This window comes from Actinia tenebrosa, unplaced genomic scaffold, assembly GCF_029948245.1.
Source record: "Actinia tenebrosa isolate PJP-AT-01 unplaced genomic scaffold, QUT_ActTen_1.0 utg344__unscaffolded, whole genome shotgun sequence".
Taxonomy (NCBI): domain Eukaryota; kingdom Metazoa; phylum Cnidaria; class Anthozoa; order Actiniaria; family Actiniidae; genus Actinia; species Actinia tenebrosa.
In genome coordinates, this window is record NW_028292606.1 from 484,298 (window position 1) to 510,524 (window position 26,227).

Here is a 26,227-nt window from a genome sequence, read left to right on the forward strand (position 1 = left end):
GCTGATAGCCAATGAGATTGCAGAAATCATCATTGATTTCAAAATGGATATAATGATTTAATCTCCACCTGAAATAAAAAGAAGTTTGCAAATCCTGTCACGAAAAAAGCCAAAAGAATCTTTTTATCAATGCTTTTCGTTTTGGTCCCGGGAGCCGTTTTTTACACGATTGGAGTGACACTTATAAGCTATACATCACCTTGGGCACAGACTTCCTCATTCCATTTATATCTCTGAACAAGTATTCAGCAGCAAGCTTCAGCCCTTTATCCAATCTTGTAGATGATGTTGGGACGTAAGGAATATTTGAAATGGCCTGATTAAGTTTTTTCTTGTAGGATGATGGTATTCCAGTGTGGAAGTCAAAACGGATGCGAACTTTGGATGTTTCACCAGACGATATTACACCAATATGGGCTCCCTGTGGCGTGACGTCGAAGCCATCGACTATAGAATTAACGAATGATAAGAGCTGTTTCCATCGTTGGGGTGTGGTAGCTGATGAAGCACCAATAAGGAAGCCAATATCTACACCAGAGGGTTGTTCTACAGATAGAGAAGAGGTTAATTTAGCAATGGTTTGTGAGAAGCATAGGTCTATCGCGAGTTTCTTATTTACAGTCCTGTAATATCTGCCATTTGCTTTTGCCAGGAAGGTAGTTGAGACTGTCGAGCATTAGTTGTTCGGTTGATTTTTTTCAGGTTGAGTAACGACACTTACCTCTCATACGAGGATCCCGAACAGCTCCCTGTACAACATTAGCCATGTTTTGAACAACTGACGGAAAAAAATTCCCAACTCTGGTGATATCACCAAATGGAGATCGATAAACGTTAGCTGGGTGGCTTGCAATGGCTTTTAGATCTTCGAGCTTGGTTTTCGATGTCATTCCAATAGCTAAAATATTAATGCCTTTGTTTTTAAGAGGCTGAGCTGCAGCCTTGAATGATGGTTCTCCTTCAGATGGTGACGTCGTGGCCGCCGTAAGCAGGAAGATGAACTATGCATTAAAGAATAACAAGGGGGAAATGTTTTATATTAGTATCATCAAGATTTTCCCACGTCTAACTAAATGACGCACCACATGCCACTTTGTAGAAAGAAAAAAGGCTCGAAATTGATGGATACGTCAAGGTTGTTTTTGTGGTGGTGGTGTTGCTGTTGTTGCTGTTGTTTTTACTTTTGTCGTTGTGAGTTATTTATTTATTTTTTATATTTTTATGATGGTTATGCTGCTTTTGGTGATAGTGGTTGGTAATAACCGTTACTTTTTTGGATTTCATTCTAACTCATAAAATGAGACCTACCTTAGGAGCTCCACTCCTTGCACCAGCACTTGGTGTGAACAACTTCTCGTTTGCCATTTTCAAAGCGAGGTCCATTCGCGGACTTCCAGCGACAGCCACAGCTGAATCTATTAGCGATTTGATATTATTCGATGAGATTGGAGAGCCTTTCGCATTGAAGTCAAAAACGAGGTTAGGCTGAGCGCCATAAACAATGTAGCCAACATGAACGCCACGAGGACTGGGGGCTAGGCGGTCCACTATTGATTTGGTGAAGTTGAGGAGAGACTGGAACACTGGCAGATTGCCACTGACGGCACTGGATTCCACGAGGAAAGCAACATCGGCGGCACGGTGTGGGGCTGGAAAAAGAAAAAAATAAAATGTGACCCATGAGGCATCACGAAATCTTGAAAGCACTAAAAATTGTATAGAAAAGTCTATTCAAATTTGGAAGAATCATAAAGCTAGAAATTAGAATCCTCTACTAACTAAGTTACATTTGTTACTAATTGTCTATCGACCAGGGGGATGGGGTGGAGGTCAGGGGGAACTTATCCCCCCAAGAAGCACTATAGTTCTTTATGCCCCCTCTCCCCATATTATTGGTTGCTAGTGAGAGAAACTCCATTTAAAACCTTTCAATATTTCCTTCATCCTACCTTCAGTTGTCTAAAAAAACATGACCAGGGGAATGGGGTGGGAGAACTTACCCCCCAAGAAGCACTATTTTTCTTTTAATATGTTCCCCCCTCATTATTGGTTGCTTGTGAAAGAAAACCCTTTTAAAACCTTTTGATATTTACTTCATTCCACCTTCAGTTGTCTAAAAACATGTCATCCCCCTAAATAATCCCCTCTCTTCCTACTGATTGTGAATTTTCTCCCGCTACACTGCTTTTTTAAAATCGATAAATTCTACTAAAACAAGCAAGCTATATGTCTTTATAATCAAAATTGTGTCTCATAAGGAAACCCTGCTACAATTCTTTACGTAAAGAAATTGGCCAATTAGGACTCATGAAATTTTTCCATCACAAAAAAACCATCAGAGAGTACAATGTTTGCCATCTTATTCTTAATTATTTCAACTTACTGCAATTAGGCCATCCCTTCTGTCTGGTTCCTGATAGCTCTCTTCCACTGATGTCAACACACCAGCAGCTGTACCAGCCATGGCTACACTGGACCTCCTCATAACGACCATCGGGTTTGCATTGGGGTATGAATTTGTTGTTGGCAAAGTTGGTCATTCCTTGTTGGTATTCTATCATGCAGGGGGTGAGCCTTTCGACTAGTTATGTCAAGCAATTCACGGAAAGTTAGAAATTAGTAATAAAGTAAATGAAATTAGAAGGAAAAGGAAGGAACTGCACATTCAATTTAAAAATCGTTCTTTTGATCGTCCGTCTTTTTGTGTTCGTTTGCTCGGCGCCCACCCACCCGCTCGCTCACTCGCTGGTCGGTAGGCCCGTCTGTCTGTCCGTCTGTCCTTTCGTGCCTTCAAAAAACCTTTGTAACATGGACAAATTTTTTTCCCCTTTCAGAACACGTATCATTCCTCCGGGTATCAATTTTTTGTCTACCACTTGTGCATGAATATGGATACAACTCAAACAAGGAATATTATTTTCAAGAGAATAACACTTGGTCTGAAATAGGAAAACGTTATGTCCAAGTAACAAAGGTCTATTGCTGAAATAGTTGATTTCTTCCATGACCGACCTTTAGTGGGAAGCTTGAAAGCAGGTGCTTGACAGTTAGCAGTTCCGGGTAAGCTAACTCGTGTTCCTCGTATCTCCACGCCATCCCTGTCAACACAGAAGCAAAAGCTGCCTTGGCACTGGACGCGCGAAAACGAACCGTCCGATTCGCAGCGAGGGATAAATCGACCACGTCCCGTGTTTTGTAAAGCAGCCTGTCTTTGTCTCTGACAAGTTGTGAGGGAACCACCTAAAAAAAGGAAATTACGGAAATATTATTTAGTTTTAGCTCGTTAATAAACTGATCCTGGAATCTATGTGAGAGAGATAATGTTTTCAGTCCATACGACATACGCCAATATGCTTAGCTTGCCTTTGTAAAATAGAATTGCCTTCTCGTAATTCACTCGCGATACTAAAGGTTTTTTTTACATTTACATGTCTTTCCTAACCATCTGTCTGTATTTTCTTCTTTTCTTTTGTTTCCATTTCTTTCCTTTCTCTATCTTTCCCTTGCCCTTTTCCTTTCCCTTTTCTTCCCTTCCCTTCCCTTCCCTTCCCTTCCCTTCTCTTCTCTTCCAGTATTTCTTTTTTCTTTTTCTTTTTTAATTTATTTAGCGATTTATTTCAAAAATGAGTACTTTATGAGTATTGATCTTCTTACCTCTAATGCCGCAATTCGGTTTTCCATTAACTCTGGAGTTAGGAATCTCTTGTCCCAATTTATCAACACACCAGCATGTAGAGAGGAAGCACTGCACGCTCTTGTAGTTTCCTTCCGAGTCACATGCAGCCAGGTATCGACCAGGAAGAGGTCGTCCTTGGATATCACGTGCATAGATATTTTCCTTTCGGCAAGGTGTTAGACCAGCTACCACAAATTACAAAAAAATAAAACAGTCATTACCAGCCAGTGTATTTTCCAAAACAAGTTGTCGGTACAAATGCATGCAAAGTCAATAGAGTAGGACTAGTTTTTATTAGAGATGATCACGTCTTACAATGTCTTCGTTGCTAGCAGTACGCATGCAAAATGGATCGCGTGCCCTTGCCTTAGTTGAACATGCAAGTTTTACATGTTCAAATGAAAAGTAAATACTACAAATATTATACCCACTTCGCAATTACGCCAGGAAGACAACTAGCTATAATTAGAGACGTCTGTGATTTTGGCTTCCGTCAATCAAATTACTTCCAGCAGTTTGAATTAGTATCTTTTTCGATTGAAGAAAGCCAAGAACCCAGGTGCTTTCGGCTGCATTAGGCTATATTAGTCGTGTGATAAAGCTTTACAGAGGGAGTTTTAAGGACATTTCTTAATCAAACTAGTTTTTTTTTCTAACCTTCTCGACCGCACTTGGGCTTTCCAAAAGTCCTCGTTCGTGGGATCTCCAGACCATCGCGGAAAACACACCAGCACTCTCCAGTAGACGATGAGCACTGGATGTCACGATAACTACCATCAGTGAGACACTGAGGAACAAATCGACCAACAGAGGATACTCTTCCCTTAAAGTTAAGTGAAGTATCGCGCTCTTCTTGGCATTTTGTTGGCTTTCCTTTGACGTCTGTAATAAAAAAAAAATGAAAAAGGAACGATTAAAAAGAAAACACCATTTCCTACTAAGAAATCAGCGATTTTAGAAATAACTTAAAATAGGCGATATGGGAATAAACCACACTAAAGAGGACACGTGTGGTTCGAATCCTAGTAATTTATATTGTCCATGTAGCATTTTAGTTCGCAAAGTTTTTTACGTCGTGAATATAGAAATTTGTTGCGAAGTCTCTAATTGTGGACGAAGCTAATAGGCCAATAACATGACTTTTGGAGGGCATATTGTTTATTATCGCTACGCTACGCGCAAATGATGCTACTCGGGCCACAAATGAACAATATGCTCAACTAAAGTCATGTTATCATTACCACCAATATACTAGACCAAGTTAAGCAAATTTTCAAAGTTGCCGTACGAGATTTTTGGAGTTGAATCTTTGGCGGGCTGCAAACGTATTTGCGTCCCGCCAAAATCCATTATCGCCCGCTGGACGCACGTTTTCAAGCGGGCAGTTTGTTGTTTGGCCTTGTACATTGATGACAATGATAGTTAAGTATACAACACACTCCACACACACTACCACTACATTTAATGTTTTAAGCACACAACTCTCAACTCACACGTCGATTTTTTAGGATGGACAGAGTAACCTTCGTGGCAAGGGAGAAAACAACACATCAAACCAAACTAATTGACATGTGGCATACTCAGCCACCCGACCCGTAGAGTTTTATTGCTATGATTATCCTTGCCCTAAAATAAGCACTTTCATGTTTAACTACTGAAACACCAAAGCCATTAACTGGTGTTGTATTACTTACTAAAATCTCGAACTCACCTCGTTCAGTGCACGTGATGTTTTTGTCTCCTTTAGTACCACTGATGAAGTTGCCATTTTTATCCACACACCAGCACTGCACACCAAAGGCATAATTGCACTGTTTTCTGAGATACTGTCCGTTTTCGTCACAGACAGGGATAGGAAAGTCTCTCAAAGACGAAGCGGTGAGACGCTCGCGTTCCAATATACAATCTGATACTACACCTACGATAAGACCTTGAACATTAACAAAATCTTTAAGGTCATACAACAAGACAATGGGAATTATTATATAAGAAGCCTAAAAATATTTTGATTTTAACTATTGCTTTCTCTACACCCTCGTTGTAAGATATTACTTCCGCTTACTAGAGAGATTGTTACTTCCGTATATTATGCATGTATCAGAATAAGTGCGACCATCTTGTTTCTTGTTGTGTATAAAATATAACACTCGTTATTCCCTTTTTTTTCGTTTACTGCGATTCCCAGTCACACGCGACCAACTAGAGCTTCATCACAAACGAAAAATTGAATTTGGGTGGACGTCAATCAAAAGGATTTCTATCGTTTCTATTGGTTTCTACACCAGGACTGATGTGAATACTCACATGAACACGTGCAAATGTGCAAAAATCGTTGTCCTTACATGTAATTATCTCATGCTTCTTGTCACTGTGAATTTCTCACTCTGGATATACTTTCTCAAAAATGTCACAGGATTCCGGCTCCAAATCTTAACGCTTGATTGTAAAGCTATCGCTATGGCTATGATTTTCTTCAAGATAGGATAAGTCAATACTGATAGTTTGCAGCTAAACGTATGAAATTCGAAGTCGGAATCCTTAGACATGTTTAATAAGAAACCCTTTTGATTGACGTCCACCAAAACTCAATTTTTCGTTTGTGATTTTTGTCTCACTTGGACTCGTGTGACTGGGAATCGCAGTAATCAAAGTTACTGTTCAGTAATTCAGTTCAGTAATTTCTCTCTTGCTTTCTTATTCATCCATATTTAATTTTAATTTATTTTGTATCATGATTGCATCAATCAATTCGTTTACTTGTTTGCACATTCCTTTGTTTGTTTGTTTGCTTGTTTGTTATATTCGTTTTTAATCATTAAAACAAAAGTCCCTCCCTAAGTTCATTCCCTGTTTCTCTTCGTTTCGTAATTTTATTCATTTGTTCATAAATTTGACTATGAAAACGTTTGTCCATCCCTAGTCTACTTTGTTTGTGCAACATAAACTGAATTGCTCAGTTGCACTTTGATAAATGTGAACAGGAAGGAAAAAAACAAGAGATCTTACCTATTGAATCACAGACAACACGCCCTCTTGCTCTGGAATTGGGAGTTTCGCGGCCATATTTGTCAACGCACCAACAGAATCCAGTAGATTCCTGGCATTGAACCTTCTCATACTCTCCAGTAGATGTACACGCAGGGAAAAAGCGTCCAGGTGGAGCCACTCCAAGAATACCTAAAGCTCTTTGCCGTTCTTGTTCACATTGACTTAAGCCAGCTAAAAACCAATTACAATGGATCATCAGTTTGTAAATTTAAAAGCGGTATAGATAGTCTTCTTATTGGTTTATGAGTAAATTAAAAGGATTTTGAAACATAAAAATTCAATTTTCTGAAGAGTAGTACAATTACTAGTAATTCTGTATCTGGCAGCAATTTTTGATCCACCAATATGGTCTATACTGTAGCTAATCTCATTGCTTATTCATTTCTACCCTGACAGCCCATTTAATTTTAATTGACTTAAAAGTAAATGCCGGCTACGTTTCAATTTCTCAACAACAAAAAAAACAAAAAAAAAAAACATTAATGAGGAAAATTGAAAATAAGTAGAAGAAAATGAAAAAATAAAAAGACCATACCCAAAAGAGCACAGACAGGTCTTCCTCTTGATCTCGTAGTTGGTAATTCATTTCCATCTTTATCGACACACCAACAGAATCCAGTTGAAACATGACACTGTACCAAGTCATATGAACCATCTGGCCTACACTTAGGGACAAACTGACCTGGTGCAGCAATACCTGTCCAGCCAATAGCAATCTGACGCTCCTTTTGACACAGGGTCATACCAGCTGCAATTTAAAAGATAACCATGTGTAACTTGTCAACACTTTTTCAATCGTTAAAAAGATAAAAATTAAAAGTAAAATTTAAAAAAATAAGTTAGGTGAGATGTAAATTGTGTAAATTATGACACTCGTCACTTTGATGGGATTCATAAAATAAAGAAAAATCCTTGAAATCAACTGAAAATGAGCACGGGGAATAAAAACCAATAGATAAAGAGGTTAACTAATGTAAGTCAATCTTACTTTCAATTTTCTACGTAAAACCAGGGACTGCAGAGCCGTCATAATTTTAAGGGGGGAGGGTTGCTAACAACTGCCAAAGTTGGGAACACCTTATAAGGATGTTCAAGGGCAGGCTCTTTCAAAAATGTTTTAAACTGAGAGCCTTGGAAGTGTGATTTCTAATGTTTTCAGGGTCATTTACTACATATTTATTGTAGTGGCTATATTGATATTTCAATTAAATAGCAAATGAATAATTCAAAATATAATGGCAAAAAATATTGGGGTGGGGGTGGGGGGAGGGGCTACATGTTCCATGAGAATATGATCAAAACAATCAATCATATACCATGTGAACCAATTTACACATCCAGCACCTCTGTACAGTGAACTGTCAGTCTTGTTTTAGATATCAAAAACATTAATAAAATGATCATAAATATTGTCATTAAACCCCAAAAGGAACAGTAGCGACCAACATTTTCTTATCATTGCCGAAAGGTAGGAATATTAAAAATGGCACATTATTTGATTTCTACCAATAAATGTATTTGGTGTCATCCACATGTTAGCAACATACATGAAGTACCATATGACTAAAGCCTCACATTAAACAGTCTGATATTTAAGATAGATATATATATATATATATATATACTTTTATTGCAAAAATGTACTGACTAACCAGTATGTCCACAGTATGGTCTTTTCCTTGATTGTGTTCGAGGGATCTCCTTGCCATATTTGTCAACACACCAACAATATGGTGTACCAGTGTGGCATTGTATTTGTTTGTAGCTACCTGTACTTGTGCATTTTGGTACATATTTGCCAGCTGCATCGCCTTGCAATTGTGTCATTGCTTCATTATGCTCTCTTTGACAAATGGTTTGTGAGCCTGTTGGAATGAACAAAAGATCGCTTAAAATAAACTAAGTAAATAGTGAATGGAATAACAGAATGCAAATGAAATAATCCATAAAGGATGATTCATGGGATTTTTCCAGTCTAAACTAAAATCAATTAAACATAGGAGCAAAAGATATGTGTAGTACCCCAACAGGTATAACTTTCAAGCTCACAATATTTATAAGACCATTTTTTGTGACATACCACTGCAGAATCCTGGTTATATGGGCTTATATTCATTCATAATTCAGTTTTGGTGGGCTATTAACTTGGAGGGCTTATATTCGGCATGCGGGAGGAGGGGGGCTTAGAATTGAGTTTTTAAGGTATGATATTTAAATAAAGAACTCGTTTACATTGGATTGCAAAATGCAAAAATAGGTAGGTTACCTGGAGTAGGTTGATTCTTACAGTTAGCCTGTGCATCTGCTCTTGTGCCATGTATTTCATTGCCATCTCTATCGACACACCAGCATTGACCTGTTGAGCACTGCCTTGGCTTATAGCTGCCATCTTGATTACATTCTGGTACAAAGCGACCAGACCAAGGGAAAGCCTGATGACGCTCCTTTTGGCACTCAGTCAGTTTGGCTGAAATGATCGAATAAAATATTTTAAACTATCCCTTTAGATTCTTAGCTAATTCAAGATCACAAAAGCATTTTCACATGTATGAGAGGCTAGTCAGTCTAAAATTATACTTATTCAGATTGGCCGCCATATTTCAATTCGGTGTACTACAAGTCCAGGGTCAATGTTTATTTAAATAAATTCCTTACTGTATGCAATTTATACAGTGCTCATTTAAAACATTGTAAGACATTTCTGTTAAGAAATAATGCAAATGCTTTGTGTGATCAACTTGCATTAAGGTGGCTGCCTACTTTTGAACGTTCGATTTGAGCTCACATATGTGCGCTTGCTCAAAAACCACTGAAAAATCTACAAGATGAAAACAATTCATTTTTTATACCTGGATTTCTACAGTCAGGTGTTCCTCTGGTCTGTGTTCTTGGTATTTCTCTTCCATTCTCATCAACACACCAACAATACCCAGAGTGCTTTTCACACTGAACCTGCTCATACCTTCCTTCTGCGTCACACTCTGGGACAAAACGGCCAGGTGCTGCCTTTCCAGTCCAGGCCAGAGCAAGCCGTCTTTCTTTTTGACAGTGAGTGAGACCAGCTGTGAAAAACAAGGTCGCCCCATGAATAAACCAAATAACAAAAAAATCAAATCTCCCCCAATCCACTCCCCTAAGAAAGCCTGGCTATGCAGGCTAGATATGTAGCAAAGCTATGGAGAGGGTATATTAAACCTCCATCACCATGGATTAAAAACTTTTGAGCATGTTAGACTTGTAACAACAATATATAGTTGTTACCTTCTTGCTCGAACCTGCTTACAAAGACCTACAAAAATCAAGAAATTACCCTCCTTTTCAGCCTTGGTGTTTACAAAAGACCCCAAGTTACAGTATAAGCGTACAACAGAACAAAGCTAGCAGAAGGACCCAAATGTCGCTCCGCCTTTTATATACAGAGTATTTTAAAGCTTTAATCCGTAACAAAACAATAAATCACAAAGTATCGTACCAGTAAAGTCACAATGAGAAGTTCCTTGGATCTTTCTTTTTACAATTCTTGGTTTGCAATCAATCCCAAGAGAGCACGATAACAAAAGGGATGTCCGCCATGTTGGAAGATATAACAAAAGAATTCATTGAAAAATCTTTTGTCAAATTCTTCCAACATGGCGGCTATGACGTGTATTGCAAACGAAGAATAGAAAAAAGCTAGCAGGACCCAAATGTCGTTCCGCCTTTTATATACAGAGTATTTGGAAGCTTCAATCCGTAACAAAATAATAAATGAACAAAGTATCGTACCAGTAAAGTCACAATGAGGAGTTCCTTGGATCTTTGTTCTTGGTAATTCATTTCCATATCTATCGACGCACCAACAGTAGCCATCATTATCGCACTGGATGGGTCGGTATCCACCGTAGAAATCACAAAGAGGTACGAATCTTTGATTAGACGGTAAATCATTAGATCCTTCTTCACTCTCTTTGGTGCAGGTTGTTTTGGTAACTGAAATAAAGAGAATTATTGCTACATTTTGGAATAAATTCCTTCACACAATCAAAGTTATCAAAAAATTCCCGAATTTCGGGGGTTGGGATGAAAGTCTTTCCTTCTAACAGACTCGTAGCACCTTACGAAACCTACGTTCTTCAAATTACGACAATTTTCAAATTGTTTCTCTTTGAAATAATAAGCTTTAGCTTAGATATATTTTCAAACCTACATCAACAACTCCTGCTGAAATTTGATCTGTTTTTGTGCAGTGAAAAAAAGCGCGCCAAAATCGACGGGTGTGCGCAATCCACCACAGGAAGCCCAATACGAAAAGAAAGAAGTTTAAAACATGAAACACTTCGATCCTTTCTAATTTCATTATCTTTTGTTATTGTGAAATATTTTATTTACCTCCTCTTGTGCAGTCAGGTTTACGTCCTCGAACCCTGGTACTCCACAGCTCGTTTCCTTTACTGTCAACACACCAGCAGTATCCGGTAGATGCGTGGCACTGCACTGGCTCAAAGCTACCATCAGAACGACATCGAGGGCTGAAATGACTTACTCCTCGAGTTACCTTCCAGGCAAGAGCTATGTTTTGATCTCTTAAACAATTTGTAAATCCTCCTGTGGGAAAAGTAGTAATTGGCTGATTAGACTGTGTACTAATCTCACTGGAAAAAATTGCCCATACATTTGGAATATTTGCTCTTTTCGGTCTTTTTCCCCTCTTTCCAAAGCAAAAGGTCAGTTCTTAAAAGTAGTTATATAGCACAAGTAAACTGCGTGACACAACATCCTAAATGACCCTGTAAATCTTCTGTTCTTCGCGAACTACTGTAGTTAGCGTGTTTTTCAGTCGATGCTACGAAATCTAAGAAACCATAAGAGGCGAATGAATAGGCCAACAGATAGTATGGGCTTATAAAATCAGCAAAAATACGCTTCTAAATTTTAACAAATTCCTATGAATCATATACCAAAATGTTCAGGAAAGCCCGGGGTTTTCAAATCCACTTCTGTTTGTTTTTGTTGTTTTTTTTTGTTTTTTTTTTTTTGTTTTTGACAGGTTCTGTTTTATATCAAGGGGAGACGATTTTGTAGCTTGACCCCGGTTATGTCATGCATTTTCTCTTGTAAAATACGTCCAATAGCGTACATTCAACTCGAAAAGTACGGTGGTTTTTTTCAAAAAATCTAAACCATATAATACAGTCCGTGAATAGTTGAATTAACTGAATCCACTTCTGTTTTTTGCTTAGATAGTCATTATTTTGAGAAAAGATCCACCTAATCGTGTTTTTGAGACATAATTTGTATGGGCTCACATGAGGGGGCGTGCTAATGTTACGTATGTTTTTTATTCTGAACCCAAAACGTTAATCAGGTAAGAGCACCATTTTCAAAATATCTGTCACTAGCATACCGTATCTTAATTTACTATTCATTGTAAAATTTATACAATGTCGGATTCAGGCTCAGATTGGGCCCATATATTGCCTATTACAACTTTTCATCAGTATTTCCTGAGTTTCTTTCCTGCTATTCAAAAGAAATCGTTGTTCGCAAATAACTATAACATCGGCATTTCTCACCTCTGATATTCCTGCAGCTTTGCTTTCCTTTAACTCTAGTACCAAATAGTTCATGTCCTTCTTTATCAATGCACCAGCAGTAACCTGATTGAGGATGGCATTGGATTGGCTCATAAGAACCGTCCGATGCGCATACGGGAACCCAAAGACCACGTACTTTTAAACCTGTCCAAGCGAGAGCGCGATAACGTTCTCTTTCACAGTTAGTGTTGAACCCTGTAAAAAAAGAAATTAGAGTTTCGAAACGAATATGCCTTCCCAGGGGCGGATTCAGGGGGGTGTCCTGCGGTGCACCAGACTCCAACCCCCCCCCCCCCCCCCCCCGGTTTAACGATTTCAGTCGAGAAATAATTAGAAAGTTTTCGCTTGATTATTTGATTGCAACTAATTTACCTGTTTTGGTGCAGATTGGCCTGAAGCCTTTGGTTCTTGTACCTCGAATTTCGTTGCCTTTCTTGTCAACGCACCAACAATGACCCGTAGATGCCAGACACTGCACGGCATTATACTTGCCTAGGCGATTACATGTTGGCACGAATCGATCAGAGGAGAGCTTTCCGTTGGAACCATATGAATCGTAACGTTGTTTTTGACAGGGAGTGAGGCCCGCTGGATGGTAAAAAAGAAATTGGGATTATCCAATGCATCAAGTACGATTTATTTAGTGTTAGAGACTAGCCATAACTAGCAGGGGGGGGGGGGGGGGGGGGGGGAGTTGGAATGTTAATTCACTTTAGTTAAAAAGTGAAGTGCTTGGCCTCGTTTTTACGGATAAGCAAAATTTCTGAAAATATAAGCAAACCTTTTTTGCTAGTCTATTTCAACTCGAAAAATGAATAATAACGCGCCCCTTTTACACTCCCTCTCTCTCCCTTTGCCATTCGTTGCCGGTCTTCTTCATAATCAACAAGTTATTATACACAACGCCTATTCTAAGGAGACGCGCAAGACTTCGTTTTGAAAGGTCGTGTAACTCTTTCAACTTACCTGTGTTTTCGCATGCAGGTCGTCCACCTCGTTGTCTAGTGCCAGGCCATTCCTTGCCAGTACGCCCAACACACCAGCAATACCCAGATGCTAAGTGACATTGAACACGCTTGTAGCCACCATCTTGGTCACACTTTGGCATATATTGGCCGCTTTTTTGAGGGCTTCTAAGTAGACGTTGACGACTCTCAACACATTTGGTAGGTGCAGATACTGTGAATGATATTTTTTTAAAAACATATATATTTTGATTCCTCTTTACCTCCCTCTACCCTACATACATCGATACTCTCATTATGAAGCCATAAAACATAAGCCTTTTGATTGGCGGCATAATAAGTTGTAGGATTATAAGACAACAGCGTTAATCCTTAACGGAAAGATAAATGAGCTCATTACCTTTTGGTGGACACGTTCTATTGGTACCAGTGACTTTAGTTCCTGCCAAAACATTTCCATTAACGTCTACGCACCAACACTTATTGTAAACGGCTGAACATTGAAGCGGTGCAAACCTGCCGTCATCTAAGCACTGAGGGACGTAAGCTGTTTCTCCTCTAGCCATGGCCCTCTGTCGATCACGTTCGCATTCTGTACTATCTGGTCCAGCTATATTAGATATAGAATGAATCCATTATTAAATCTGCTTATAATCTTTAATGAGGGAAACCTACTCACTAGACGTGGTTTTCAGTAGGGCCCTAAATCTAGAAAATGAACCTTTTTCATAATCAGACTAATAATCATTGTTTAATGTAAAACTTCCCTCTTTCATTACCGATACTTTATTATTTATTCTTCCTTTTCTTTTTCTCCTTTAATTTATTTCTTACTTCGTTTGCTTTTTTTAATTTTATTTTTGCGCGTGCGCTCTTTCGTTCGTTTGTTTGTTTATTTGTTTGATTGATTTGATAACGATTTCAAGTCTCCACATAGAAAAAAGCATTCGAACTTACTTTGCTGGGTGACACAATCCTTTGGACGACCCCTCACTCGGGTGTTGTCTATTTCTTTGCCATTTAAGTCCACGCACCAGCATTGTCCTGTTCCTGAATGGCATTGAGTTGACTCGTAATTGCCATTTTGGTCGCACTTAGGAACGTAGGCACCTACAACAGATGGACCATCGAAACCAAGGGCAGCACGTTGCTCTCGTTGGCATGATGTAAGGACAGCTGTCGATGAATTTCAAATTAAAAATTACACTTTGTTGGGTAGACAAAATTGCAAAAAAAAGCAGAATGTATTTTTTTGGACATACCTGTAGGAGAGAAACATGTAGGTTTACCCTTTATTCTTGTACCAAGGACTTCGGTTCCCTCCTTATTCACGCACCAACAGTAATTATTTCCGCTACACTGTACTTCTTCGTAAGATCCATCTTTCTTACAAGAAGGCATAAATCGATTTTGCATTGCACCTCCAGAGAAGCCCAGCGCGCGACGACGCTCCTTAAGGCATCGGCTGAGACCAGCTGAAAAAATACGGAACATATTAAGAAATAGAATGGTAACCGGCTAGAAAACACTTTGGCTTGAGGCAGCAGCCATCGATTATAATAATAAGGAAAGATTAAAATAAAATCTGATTACCTGGCGGATCACACCAGAGGTTGCTTCCACGTACTCGAGTACCAGCTTCCTCGTTGCCAAATTTGTCCACGCACCAACATTCACTAGTCGACGTGTGACACTGTTTTCTTTTGTATCCTCCATTACTGTTACATGAAGGAACAAATGCTCCATTGATGGGAAGAGTTCCAGGAGGTCCTTTAGCACGGGCTCGTTCTTCTTGACATTTTGTCCTACCCTCTGCGGGGAAAAAAAAGGATCTTACGCTTTAGATTGTCTTTATTCCCAACGCTATTTGAGTTTTTTGCAAAAACCAATTGAACTTTTTTTAGTTAATGTTTATTTGTTTGTTTGTTGTTTGCTTATTTGTTTGTTTGTTGCTTCATTCTGAACCCTTTCGTCCTGTAAGTTATACTAACTGCGCAAGCTTGACATATAAACCTTAACTTATCCTGCTCGCTTATCCTTATTATAGTCATAATAACGAAGATCAGAAATGATAAAAATGATGGCAATTCAATCATGTATTATTAGCATTTTTATTTTCTATGCCTGAATCTCTTATATGACGTTTTGGAAGTAGTTGGCTAGCTTTTATTTCAAAAAACGTCATGCAAATGTTAGTCCTGCCTACCTGTCACTTGGCAGACAGGTTCTTCTCTAACTTCTGTTCCGAATATTGGGTTACCATTCCTATCGACGCACCAACAATATCCTGTAGACGTACTACACTGGACTTCTCGGAACTGTCCATCTGCTTTACAAACTGGGACGAAGGCAGCGGGAGGAACAGAAAATCCAGGAAGGCCAAGAATACGTTGTCGTTCTTTCTCGCATGTTGTAAAGTTACCTATGATTTATATCAGGAAAAGGGAATAGACAGCAATAAGTTTTCAATTTAATTTAACTTTTTTTCGGGAAAACAAATTGTATAGCCAAACAGATGCATGGGAAAGCAAAATCTCGTGTTTGTCCTTTTTCTGGCATCTCATATTTATATATTTTTAGTCACTTACTTGGGAGCTGAGAGCAGTCCGGCTTTTGCCCAGATGGTACTCGAGGAATAGGGAGCTCATAGCCTGACATATCTGAACACCAGCACTGGTTTCCATGACACTGAACCGTATCATAGTAACCGTCCGGACGACATCTTGGGGCGAATACTCCGTTGTTTATTCCCGACCATCCTTGAGCACGCTGTCGTTCAATTTGGCATGGCGATAGCAGTACTAACAAAAAAGATCATAAAGAAAGCTAGCATGACTCATTGGTGACTATGAGTTTGAATCACATGTATGCCAAAACCAAAAAAGAAAACAATTATGTCTTGGTTAATATATAGAATGATCAGTTTTAACTATTGAAGCCATGATAATCAGATTGTTACTACATTACACATTTGTGAGCATTTGATAATTTTATTCTGATATATGACGTGCACGTCATATATCCTTGAAACGAAACCAAATAGGATCTGTCAACTAATTGGATTACTGTTATTTTGTACAAAATAGTGGCTATCTGAATGCTGCAGAACATTGGGAACAAGATCATTATTTCTATTTAATTTATGCCTGGATGAATTCTTAGCTATTTTACAGCTAAATAGTTGAAAACTAAATGCTTTATAAGCCAGTGTTTTGAGCGCTGCACGTTAGAAGCTACATTTATGACGTGTACTCTACAATGATGCAAATTTGGTTTCTACGGTTATGTAAAGTTGGTTTAAATATATTTTTAGAATGACGGAATGGGGAAAAAATTAACACGTTAAGATAAATTCATATCATTGCTCTTTGTATTATATGTCAATGAGAAGCTTTTGATATACTCACATGATTTTTCACAAACGGGTTTTCCTCGTATTGTTGTTTGTGGTATTCGATTCCCGTTGCTGTCTACACACCAGCAATAACCAGTGGACCCATGACACTGAACAGCTGCGTAGCATCCGTCAGCTTCACACTCGGGAACAAAATTGCCGGGAGAAGGTTCTCCTGCCCATCCCAATAAATGTTGACGCTCGAGTTGGCACTTCGATAAGCCAGCTGTTAGATTTAAAAGCAAGAATTGTTATCTATCATTCCACATTTTAAAATCTAGATCGGTGCGTATTGGAAGGGGGCGCCGAAAAAGTAGTTGGATATGGTAAGAGAAAAATGAAACGCTTACACGTGTACTTTGGCGAGGAAATGATACATTACCCCAATCCTGAGACCTAGTTACGCCCCGGTTTAGAATTATCATTCCTGCCACGCAGTTCTCTGTCGACCAGTACCCACTTTGCATGCTTTAACTATTCCATTTCCGTTCTATGTCGTCTTTTATTGCGAATATAATTTTTTGACATCTAAAATAAATGTGCAGTTTTTTATGCACTTCCTTTTACCTGTTGAATCGCAAGTTGGTTTGGTTGGACCTCTTTTCCTAGTTCTTGGGATTTCTCTTCCATATCGATCTACACACCAACAGACCTTCGGGTTCGTGGGGTTGTCACATTGCACACGCTCATATCGACCAGTAGCATCACATGTTCGTTGAACGGATGCCCCAGATTCTTTTACTTCTTCCAGTTCGCGTTGGCAAGTTGTTTTTCCCTCTAAACAAACATGTATCAATTAAATTTCCAGTTATTATAATGCTTTGAAGAGATTCATTTTTAAAATATCTATAAAATATACTTGCTATCCACACAGTTTGTTGATTTCACAAAAAGTGCTTTGTGTGCACGCAAAGTGCGCACGCAATACTAACCACGCGATGTACAGGTGACTTGTCCAAAGGCTCTTGTAGCCGCTAGTTCGTTTCCGTTGATATCGACACACCAACATTGTCCAGGAGATTCCAAACATTGTACTGGTTCGAAACTCCCATCGCTCCGGCATCGTGGTACGAATGCGCCGATCCTGAAGCGACCAGACCAAGCTAGAGCCTCTATTCTATCACGTCGGCAAGGAGTAAGTGGTTCTTAAAACAAGAAAATTAAAGCCAGATTAAATTTATTAGCAATCAAAGGTATTCAATCACAGTTGATTTTGCCGTTGATTTTCTTACTTTCTTTCTTTCTTTGTTACCGTACATGCAGTATAAGTAAGGTGTTTGCGAGAAAATAATATTTTCATTTTTCTCTTGGTTCTCCGGTATCCTTTCATTTACGTATAGAGTGTGTGCAACCATGTGACTCAAAATCCCTTGAGATATGAATAACAATGAAATAGCCGCCATCTTGGTTGATCTAACAAGAGAAGCTATTCCGGAGGAATGCTCTGCTATCGTCAACTAAGATGGCGGCAATGACGTAACATGCACCTGCTCTATTCGAAAAAAATTACTTCTAAATTCCAATTCGATCATGGAACGAGAGGCGCGGGTTTCTTAGCCACTGGATAATATATAATTGCTAACCTTGCAAAGAAAAGGACGATTTGTTTTATTGATTGATTGATTGATTGATTTGACGGAACCATAAATATATTCGATTCATGTATATATCCTTACCAGGCTGTTTGCACGTGGGTTGGCCTCGTTTTCTACCGCCACGTTGTTCCTGTCCCAACTCATTCACACACCAGCAGTAGCCACTAGAGTGATGACACTGTGTTTTGTTGTATCTTCCGTCTGCCTTACATACAGGTACAAATGCCCCAGGAAGTGGAAATCCTAATGGTCCTAAAGCTTGTTGGCGTGCCTGATGGCATCTTGAGGGGACTGTTTGCAGCCTTACGCCTGGAAGCGTTCTAAAGGGTTCTTTTAAAAGAGAGCAAAATTGAATTTTGTAGTTTTTGTTTTTGTAGTTCCACACACACACACATAATCTCATGATCTTTCAAGCTAGATATGAGTGTTGTACAATGACGAATTGGCAAACAAAAATGTGTGCGATGACCAAACATATTTGGCAAGACAGCACTACTTACTGATATCTTGGCATTTTGGCTGTCCAAGTTCCTTTGTGCCAGGTAACTCATGTCCGTTTTCATTTACACACCAACAATAGGGAGTTGAGCCTTCGCATTGAACGGGATTGTACGAACCATCAATACGGCAGTTTGGCATGTGATAACCTGGTGGTACTATTCCAGTATTTCCAAGTACCCGCATCAGATGTTTATGACAGGGACTTGGCTCAGCTATGTAATAATTTAAAATCATAATTTTAATTAAATATTAATCTTTTTTCTTTTTCTTTTTTTTAAGAATCCTGGTTCCTCTGGGTAAATTTATCTAGAGTAAATCTAGGGGAAGCTTAGTTATTTGGAAACTTTGGGCCTCCCTTCATGCTTAGGACATCCTGAAAGCACCTTTCGAGAATGTAAAATTACAGTTTACATATATTTTTTTAAACAGTGTTGTACTGCCATATATATGGACATCGTTATTAATTAACTAGCAGACCCCACAGAGAAAGAGTGCCTCTAAAAATTACATTTACCACTTACAAGTTTGATTGCAGTTTGGTGTGCCACGTGTTGCTGTCCATCGCATTCCATAGCCTAACTTATCAGAGCACCAGCAGTAACCATGTCTATAATCACACTGAACTTTCATAAAAGCTTGATCTGAGTCGCACTTGCTCATGAAAGTATACAAGGATCCTACATCTTTTGGGTTGCGAACTCCACAAAAGTAGGTTGCTAGGAATACACAGAACAAAAATTACTGTAGTCTTCAATAAATACTGAATGAATAATAATCTTTTGACTGGTGACAGTGAAATACCAAATAGCAGATATCTACACATTTGTTGTATGACACAAATGTCTCGACTCAACGGGGAATGGACTACTTCGACGATACCGCAGCCATCTTGACCGTGGCCAAAACAAAACAAAACGACAAATATAGAGAGTTCCGTGTGTTTGTCTTGGTTTTATGGGTAAAGGTGATCGATGTGACTTCTTGATTTATCTTTTGTTGTATTCTCTTGTGGTGAGCTGTTAATATCAATCGACGTTATTACCGTAACAAAGTTATATTTGCCCCCTGGACGCCCCATGATGTCTCGCGATCCAACATGGCCGCCGCATCGTCGAATTAGTCCATTCCACAAAAAGGGAATTTCAGCAATACACCTAGTTTTCATACCCACAATGGGTTTTGGTATTGGAAAGTCCATTAAAATTCCCAATAGAAAAATAATGTTGGGATTTTTTGCCGGACTGTTACTGGACTATTTGCTGGACTGGATTGTTGAATATAATCAATCAGTGTTTATTACCTTCGCCTGGACAGGATATTTTATGTCCTTTTTGTCGAGTTCCGGGTCTTTCATTTCCACTACGGTCTACACACCAACAAATATTTGCCAAGCGGTCACATTGAACTGTTACGAATCCATCCCTATCACATCTGGGCTCGTAGTCACCACTCTTTGGTGGGTTAAGAGAGTAGTCTCGTAGCTTCTGTTGGCAGTCATCAAGAGGTTTTCCTGGTAATGTAAATTAAAATATTGCACTTGTAGCTACGAATGTTAATTTCTTTATATGTTAATTATATCCATTTTGAAATCATAGGAAATCCTGTAAACTGATTGGCTCTAGGCAGTGCGATTTCAGCACCAGCACTGATTCTACCAGCTCACTAGATATACCGTGCTGACAAGGCCCAATACAGGCTGAAACAGCTGTCCACGGTTTCTAGTTGAGCTGGCTCATTTTTTAAGTGACTTGAAAGGCCCATTGGCCCTCTTCTTCAGTCGTTTCATACAACGCTCGTAATTTACCTATTACGCATGTTCTTATAGTTCTTAATTTGAGCTATTCTTGCCAATATAATAAAGAAATGGAAACGAGTTTAAAATTAATTTTACATCAAACATTAGAGTAAATGCGATAAAAATAAAGTAATAAATGTCATAAGAAAGATTGAATGCAGAGTCTTCCTTACCTCGGATATTTTTACACTTATCATCGTATGGTAGCAGAGACAAAGAATGCTGCACCATTGTCCCTCTAATTTCTGCTCCGTTTTCATCTACGCAAAAGCAATACGGTCCATGACACTGAGCAGGCTCAAAGTTGCCATTCTTGTCACACTGAGGAACATATCGCCCTTGGGCGGAGTTTTTCCAGTTTTCTTGGAAAATACGCTGACATGGTGTAAGCTGTTCTCCTGTAATGAAAGAGTTTTCATAAAACAGTCAAAATAAATAATTATTACCAAATTACATTCAAGGCTGCAACTCAAAATCAATACCACTTGGCGAGCAATGAACTCGAAAGTTCATATTCTGTTGGTCATCTCACACAATTATTTGGTATTTACTCGATTGGTAGTGATGGATATTCTGTACTGTTTCAATACAAGAGCAGTATTGATTATGATATTTAGTATAGAGAAATCAAAAGATACATTTATTTAACGTACTTGTACATTTTCGGTCTCGGGTTCTATGTTTGTTGTTGTTGTTGTTGTTGTTGTTGTTTTTGAACCTCACAATGATTTTGCAATTGAGCGTTATTCGATATTTTTCATGACAATTCCTCACCCATTAAATTTAGAATAAATAAATACCTGGGTTATCACACTTCGGTGTTCCGTCGGCAATTAGAAGCGTAGTTCCTGGTATTTCGTTTCCTCTCTTATCCACACAGTAGCATGAGGCTCCTCTACATTGAATTTTGTCATATCCACCATTTGGTGAGCACTGAGGTACAAAGGCACCGGGCACGGCGTTCTGGGAGGATACTTGGTATTTGTATTGACATACTGTTGGTTTATCTCCTATTGAAATACAACAACATTTTTTGAAGAAAACAATCATTCCCTCAATTATGCAGAAACTTAATTTGGCTGTAGGAAAAGAAAGCTATATAGACAAGACCAATATATATAATTGACAAAGGTTGATACTGAACAGTTTAACTCTATAGTGATTGCCCTGAAGAAAAAGCATAGACTCGGACGTACACTGATTTACTTATTTACATCAGCATATTAAGGGGTTGTACCTACCTATATTGGAGCAGTCTGGTCTTTCTGGCAGGGTTGTTCTAGTGCCATGAATTTCATGTCCGTCTTTGTTGACACAGTAGCAAGTTGCTTCCTGGCACTGTATGTCTTCATAACGACCGTTCGGTGTACAACGAGGAATAAAGCGACCAGGCACGAGTCTTTCCCTTTCTGACTTCTGGTATTCTCTTTGACAATCAGTAAATCGTTCTCCTGTTGGATATTGGAGAGTCAATAGGCGGTTAAACAAGTTAAGCTAATTACTCCAGTTTCGAATCCACGTTCGGTATAATAAAACTTTAACATGATAACGAGAAAAGGTTCAGTAGATATCAATATCAGTAGATATGGATTCGATTATAACATTGTTGAGTAAGAACTGACCAGCATTTATTACTTCTTTTCTTGTCATGGCCGAAAGTTTTCATCTTATTTCAATCAATAAAAGCTTCTTTTTTTTTTAATGCATCTTATTTGGTGACTTGTGTTCGTAATTTACATTTGTGGTAAAAAATACTTACTTTGTCTAGAGCAAGTGACTAAGTCTTTAGATCTTGTCCCTTCGATTTCTGCTCCGTTATTGTTGACACACCAACATTCTCCTGACCATTCACTGCACTGTACCTCCTCAAAATTACCATCCCTGCTACACCGAGGAACGAAACGCCCAGTTGTAAAAGGAACTTTCATTGAATCGAAAACTTGTGTGCGACATGGGGTTGATGGTGTTGGATCTGTAGACAAACAAAAATAAATAAACCAAAGCTAAAATTAACATTATATTATTAGATTATAGTTATCACTTCCTTAAAGTGTATATCAAGGAAAAAAATATTTTCAAAATAACTTATATATGAACAATTTAGTAGTATGATTGCAGCACTTTTCTATGTGGAATTTTTTTTTTCAGGGATATAAACATTAGAAATATTAATATGCAAATGATATGACGTAAAGCCAAGACGACTTTATTATACAAAAATGCTGTTGTGAAAGCACTGCTGTTTTTTGTTTTTTCGTTTGAAAGTCATTCTTATAACTGTGATATATGGTTTTGTACACTTTTAGGTTATTTCACTTCAGAACACTTCAGAACGCATTCTTGAATTCGTAAATGCACCCTTCAGCTTATATCCCAGATACCCCTTCCCCTTGCATGGGCATCATTTATGTGAGGCGAGCTACAAATGCCCACAGAACTTACCAGGAAAGCCAGTCGGTAAAGTAGCAGGTACTAAAGGTTGCAAACCCTTGACAATAGCAGCTTTCATTTGATCGTTCTGATTTTCAGGATACACGTTCCTCTTGTTCGACGCAACTTGTCTTGCAATTTGGGGATCGTAATTCGGTACTAGGCCCAAGACATAGATCTTCACATTATTTGATCTTAATCCTGTTGTGGCTTGGTCAATTGCTATTGACCTGCCATCTCTTTTTTGGGTGCCACCAAGATACACAACTAACACCTGCAATAGTAATGCGACTCAGTTCTTATTCGTAACTCTGTGGCGGATTCAGGGGGGGGGGGTTCATTGGGTGCAAATGAACCCCCCTCCCCCCCACCGGCTGGTATCTTGGATTTTTTTGATTTTTTTAAATAAGTAAATAAAAGTATGGTACTAACTGCATGAGATTTAATACGAAATGGGACTGGTGGATAGGTTATCCTTATCAGGAGCGCCCCTAGGCCAGTGATGTTGCTCATGGGAAAAATGATGATGCAAGAGAACGTTATTGTTGTGTCGAGATTTGCAAAAATGCCCCCCCCCCCCCTCTTAGAGTCCTGGATCCGCCACTGTAACTATTGTACTTTGCAATTGGTTGTTCATAACAGACTGTACTGTCTTAGCATTACAGTTTGTCAGTAATCGGATAGTTGCAAGTTCTATTTGCATTATTTATCATTTTCTATGTCCATCTATATTAGAACTATTGCACTTTGCGCAAATCTGATCGGTTGTTCATAACAGACTGTACTATCTTAGCATTACAGTTTGTCAGTAATCGGATAGTTGCAAGTTCTGTTATCATTATTTATCATTTTCTATGTCCATCTATATTAGAATGTAATTAGAGACTGTGGAGCAATAAGATAGCAGCTTCGTACACTTAGTATTATTGAAAGTATTTGCGAAAAGCTTCCCATAATTTTTTTTACGACTTTATGATCATCGTTTATGATTACATAAAACGGTAAAATAGAATGTATTAGATAGGTATTTAGATTTGCCTGCTAAAAGCCGACTTGCATCATATTATGTTTATGAATGCAAAGGTGAAAATTATCCTTATTTTAAAATATTTTTGAAAATCTACTCCGGAAGTACTTTTTATTACTTTTGCTCCTTATAACAGTAAAATGTTGAAATCCTCTTACCTTTTCGCTGTCAACACGCATTCCTCCAAGGGCGCTAAATAGTTGCTGCTTAACAAGTTGCAAACCACGTCCAATTCTTGATGGTCCATTTTGGTGTTTGATTTTATTAAAGAGATTATTGACATTGGATGGAGTCCTTGTGCTACCTGACAATGGGTTGTTAAAAGAAAAGTGTCTGACAGCACTAGATACGGGTTGCAGTGCACCATATGACGCGGCTGCGACATGGGTTCTTCCTTCAGCGATAGAAAATTCCTTTAATATAGCTTTGGCGTATGCAATTTGTTTGGGAAAATCTTCTGGTTTTACTTTCCCTGAGACATCGAAAAGGAACCCAATGTCAACGTTCTGTTTTCTGGAAAGGGGATCTGAAAAAAAGATAGTTAATTTCACCATTAGTAAAAGAAAGAAAACAAAAGAAATTCCTGAAAGTTTTTAACGTCAAAATTAACATAAAATGATTTTGGATAAAGAGGAGAGAGGAAGAAGAAGGATAATTTTTCTAATTTATTCTTAATGCTCAAAAATAGTAATATCAAAACTTGAGTTGTGCTCAAATAATTTGATATAGGCCCATGATTTTGTGAGGTCCTGTTCAGTCCTCCTTACTTTCCAAAGCCAGCCTACTTTCTCGGATTAACTTTGACGAGTCGTTTATAAAATTAGAGAGTTTTAGATAGCTAAAACTCTCTATTGTTTCACATCCCCCCGTACGTATACTAATACTTAAAGTACTTTAGTGAAATTGACTTCACCTACCCTTATCGCAGGTAGGTCGAGACATTTGTCTGGTTCCTGGTCTCTCTTTACCATCTTCATCAACGCACCAGCAATAAGGCGTACCGCCATGACATTGTGTCCTCAAATAGCTGCCATCGTCTTTACACTGAGGTACATATGAACCTAAAGGAGCCAACCCGGTATGGCCTTGCACACGATGCTTATGTTCGAGGCAGGGAGTGAATAGCTCTATTATTAAAAAATATATATATTAAAACGGCAATTTAGCACTACTAGCTGTAACTGCACTAACTGTAATTTCGTTTTTCAAAAGAGCGTTCACCTGCAAGTTACAGTAATGGTATCGCGTTACTGTGATGCACTTTTTCTTAAAAGATGCTCGACACAAAACCTCGTTGAAGTAGGACACATAATAGTGGATTTCACTTTTTGGAAGAATTAAGAGAGACGTGAATTAATTGTCAGAGTAAATAGGAGTTACAAGATCGACATAGAATCATCTTATTTACTGTAATAGTTCTCGTCGTTGAACCAAAACAAAATTAATGTGGTTAGAAATTCACTTAAGCAATGTAAAAGAGGTTTTGCACGATCACGTGACGGCAACCATGTTAAATGAGAGGAAAAATACAATCGACTTACAAAGCAGAGGATTTTTATTGATGTACCATCTAACCGGCTACAGGCATACTAAGCTGCATTATGGGCGCCGGTACGTGATGGAGCAACACCTCTATACTTACTTGGACTTTGGCAATTAGGTATTCCTCTTGCAACTGTTTCCAGAAGTGGATTGCCGTTTCTATCCACACACCAGCACAAACCAGACATGTGGGAGCACTGAACTTGACGATAACTGCCATCACGGTTGCAAACTGGAGTATGAGACCAGTACCCTAAGGATGCCCCGCGTCTTGTAAGGAATCTCTTTTCACACGGTGTGTATTTATCTGTCGGCATAATACATATTTATAGCATATTGTTATACATTTCGCTCACTATCCAATCTCTGATTCGCTGAGGATTTTCAGCCAATCCCCAATAGCGTGTGAACTTGACACGATAAATGTATTATCTCCGGATTTTCTCGACCTAGGGCTTCGGTCGTAGTAAAGTTTGTCTTTCCCTTAATTCAGGGATTTTCTCAGGGTTTACCAGTTATCATCTGATCCCTCCTCAAAAGCAGCACGCTAAAATTCCACGATCTACATAGCTGTGGCCCTCACTTTGATCCACCCAATGCAGGGGTTGCTTCAGTGTATGGCTAATTCTTGTTTTGTTTTTTTTTTTTTTCATACAGCCGCAAGATATTACATATCACGTG

General features: G+C 38.7%; 1 protein-coding gene across 7 annotated transcripts in view; it reads right to left on the minus strand.

Moving 5' to 3' along the window:
• LOC116307005 (uncharacterized) overlaps positions 1-26,227 on the minus strand; it is a 130,204-nt gene that overhangs the window by 74,580 nt on the left and 29,397 nt on the right. For 6 of the 7 annotated variants that reach the window (XM_089025480.1, XM_089025477.1, XM_089025478.1 and 3 more), the window contains exons 30-68: positions 25,647-25,853; positions 24,922-25,131; positions 24,163-24,530; positions 22,990-23,251; positions 22,307-22,519; positions 21,789-21,998; positions 21,348-21,557; positions 20,721-20,945; positions 20,053-20,262; positions 19,274-19,468; positions 18,752-18,964; positions 18,333-18,581; positions 17,589-17,801; positions 17,224-17,433; positions 16,670-16,882; positions 15,851-16,063; positions 15,469-15,684; positions 14,856-15,074; positions 14,525-14,737; positions 14,220-14,438; positions 13,663-13,872; positions 13,264-13,476; positions 12,670-12,885; positions 12,277-12,492; positions 11,093-11,308; positions 10,490-10,693; positions 9,574-9,786; positions 8,991-9,191; positions 8,377-8,589; positions 7,260-7,472; positions 6,683-6,895; positions 5,388-5,606; positions 4,334-4,558; positions 3,655-3,861; positions 3,013-3,240; positions 2,384-2,581; positions 1,309-1,649; positions 722-1,001; positions 200-546 (exon numbers count right to left, since the gene is read on the minus strand). In XM_089025480.1, coding sequence (XP_088881606.1) covers positions 200-546; positions 722-1,001; positions 1,309-1,649; positions 2,384-2,581; positions 3,013-3,240; positions 3,655-3,861; positions 4,334-4,558; positions 5,388-5,606; positions 6,683-6,895; positions 7,260-7,472; positions 8,377-8,589; positions 8,991-9,191; positions 9,574-9,786; positions 10,490-10,693; positions 11,093-11,308; positions 12,277-12,492; positions 12,670-12,885; positions 13,264-13,476; positions 13,663-13,872; positions 14,220-14,438; positions 14,525-14,737; positions 14,856-15,074; positions 15,469-15,684; positions 15,851-16,063; positions 16,670-16,882; positions 17,224-17,433; positions 17,589-17,801; positions 18,333-18,581; positions 18,752-18,964; positions 19,274-19,468; positions 20,053-20,262; positions 20,721-20,945; positions 21,348-21,557; positions 21,789-21,998; positions 22,307-22,519; positions 22,990-23,251; positions 24,163-24,530; positions 24,922-25,131; positions 25,647-25,853 — 8,861 coding nt within the window. The remainder of the gene's footprint in view (positions 1-199; positions 547-721; positions 1,002-1,308; positions 1,650-2,383; positions 2,582-3,012; positions 3,241-3,654; positions 3,862-4,333; positions 4,559-5,387; positions 5,607-6,682; positions 6,896-7,259; positions 7,473-8,376; positions 8,590-8,990; positions 9,192-9,573; positions 9,787-10,489; positions 10,694-11,092; positions 11,309-12,276; positions 12,493-12,669; positions 12,886-13,263; positions 13,477-13,662; positions 13,873-14,219; positions 14,439-14,524; positions 14,738-14,855; positions 15,075-15,468; positions 15,685-15,850; positions 16,064-16,669; positions 16,883-17,223; positions 17,434-17,588; positions 17,802-18,332; positions 18,582-18,751; positions 18,965-19,273; positions 19,469-20,052; positions 20,263-20,720; positions 20,946-21,347; positions 21,558-21,788; positions 21,999-22,306; positions 22,520-22,989; positions 23,252-24,162; positions 24,531-24,921; positions 25,132-25,646; positions 25,854-26,227) is intronic. The other variant, XM_089025481.1, reaches the window with a different exon arrangement.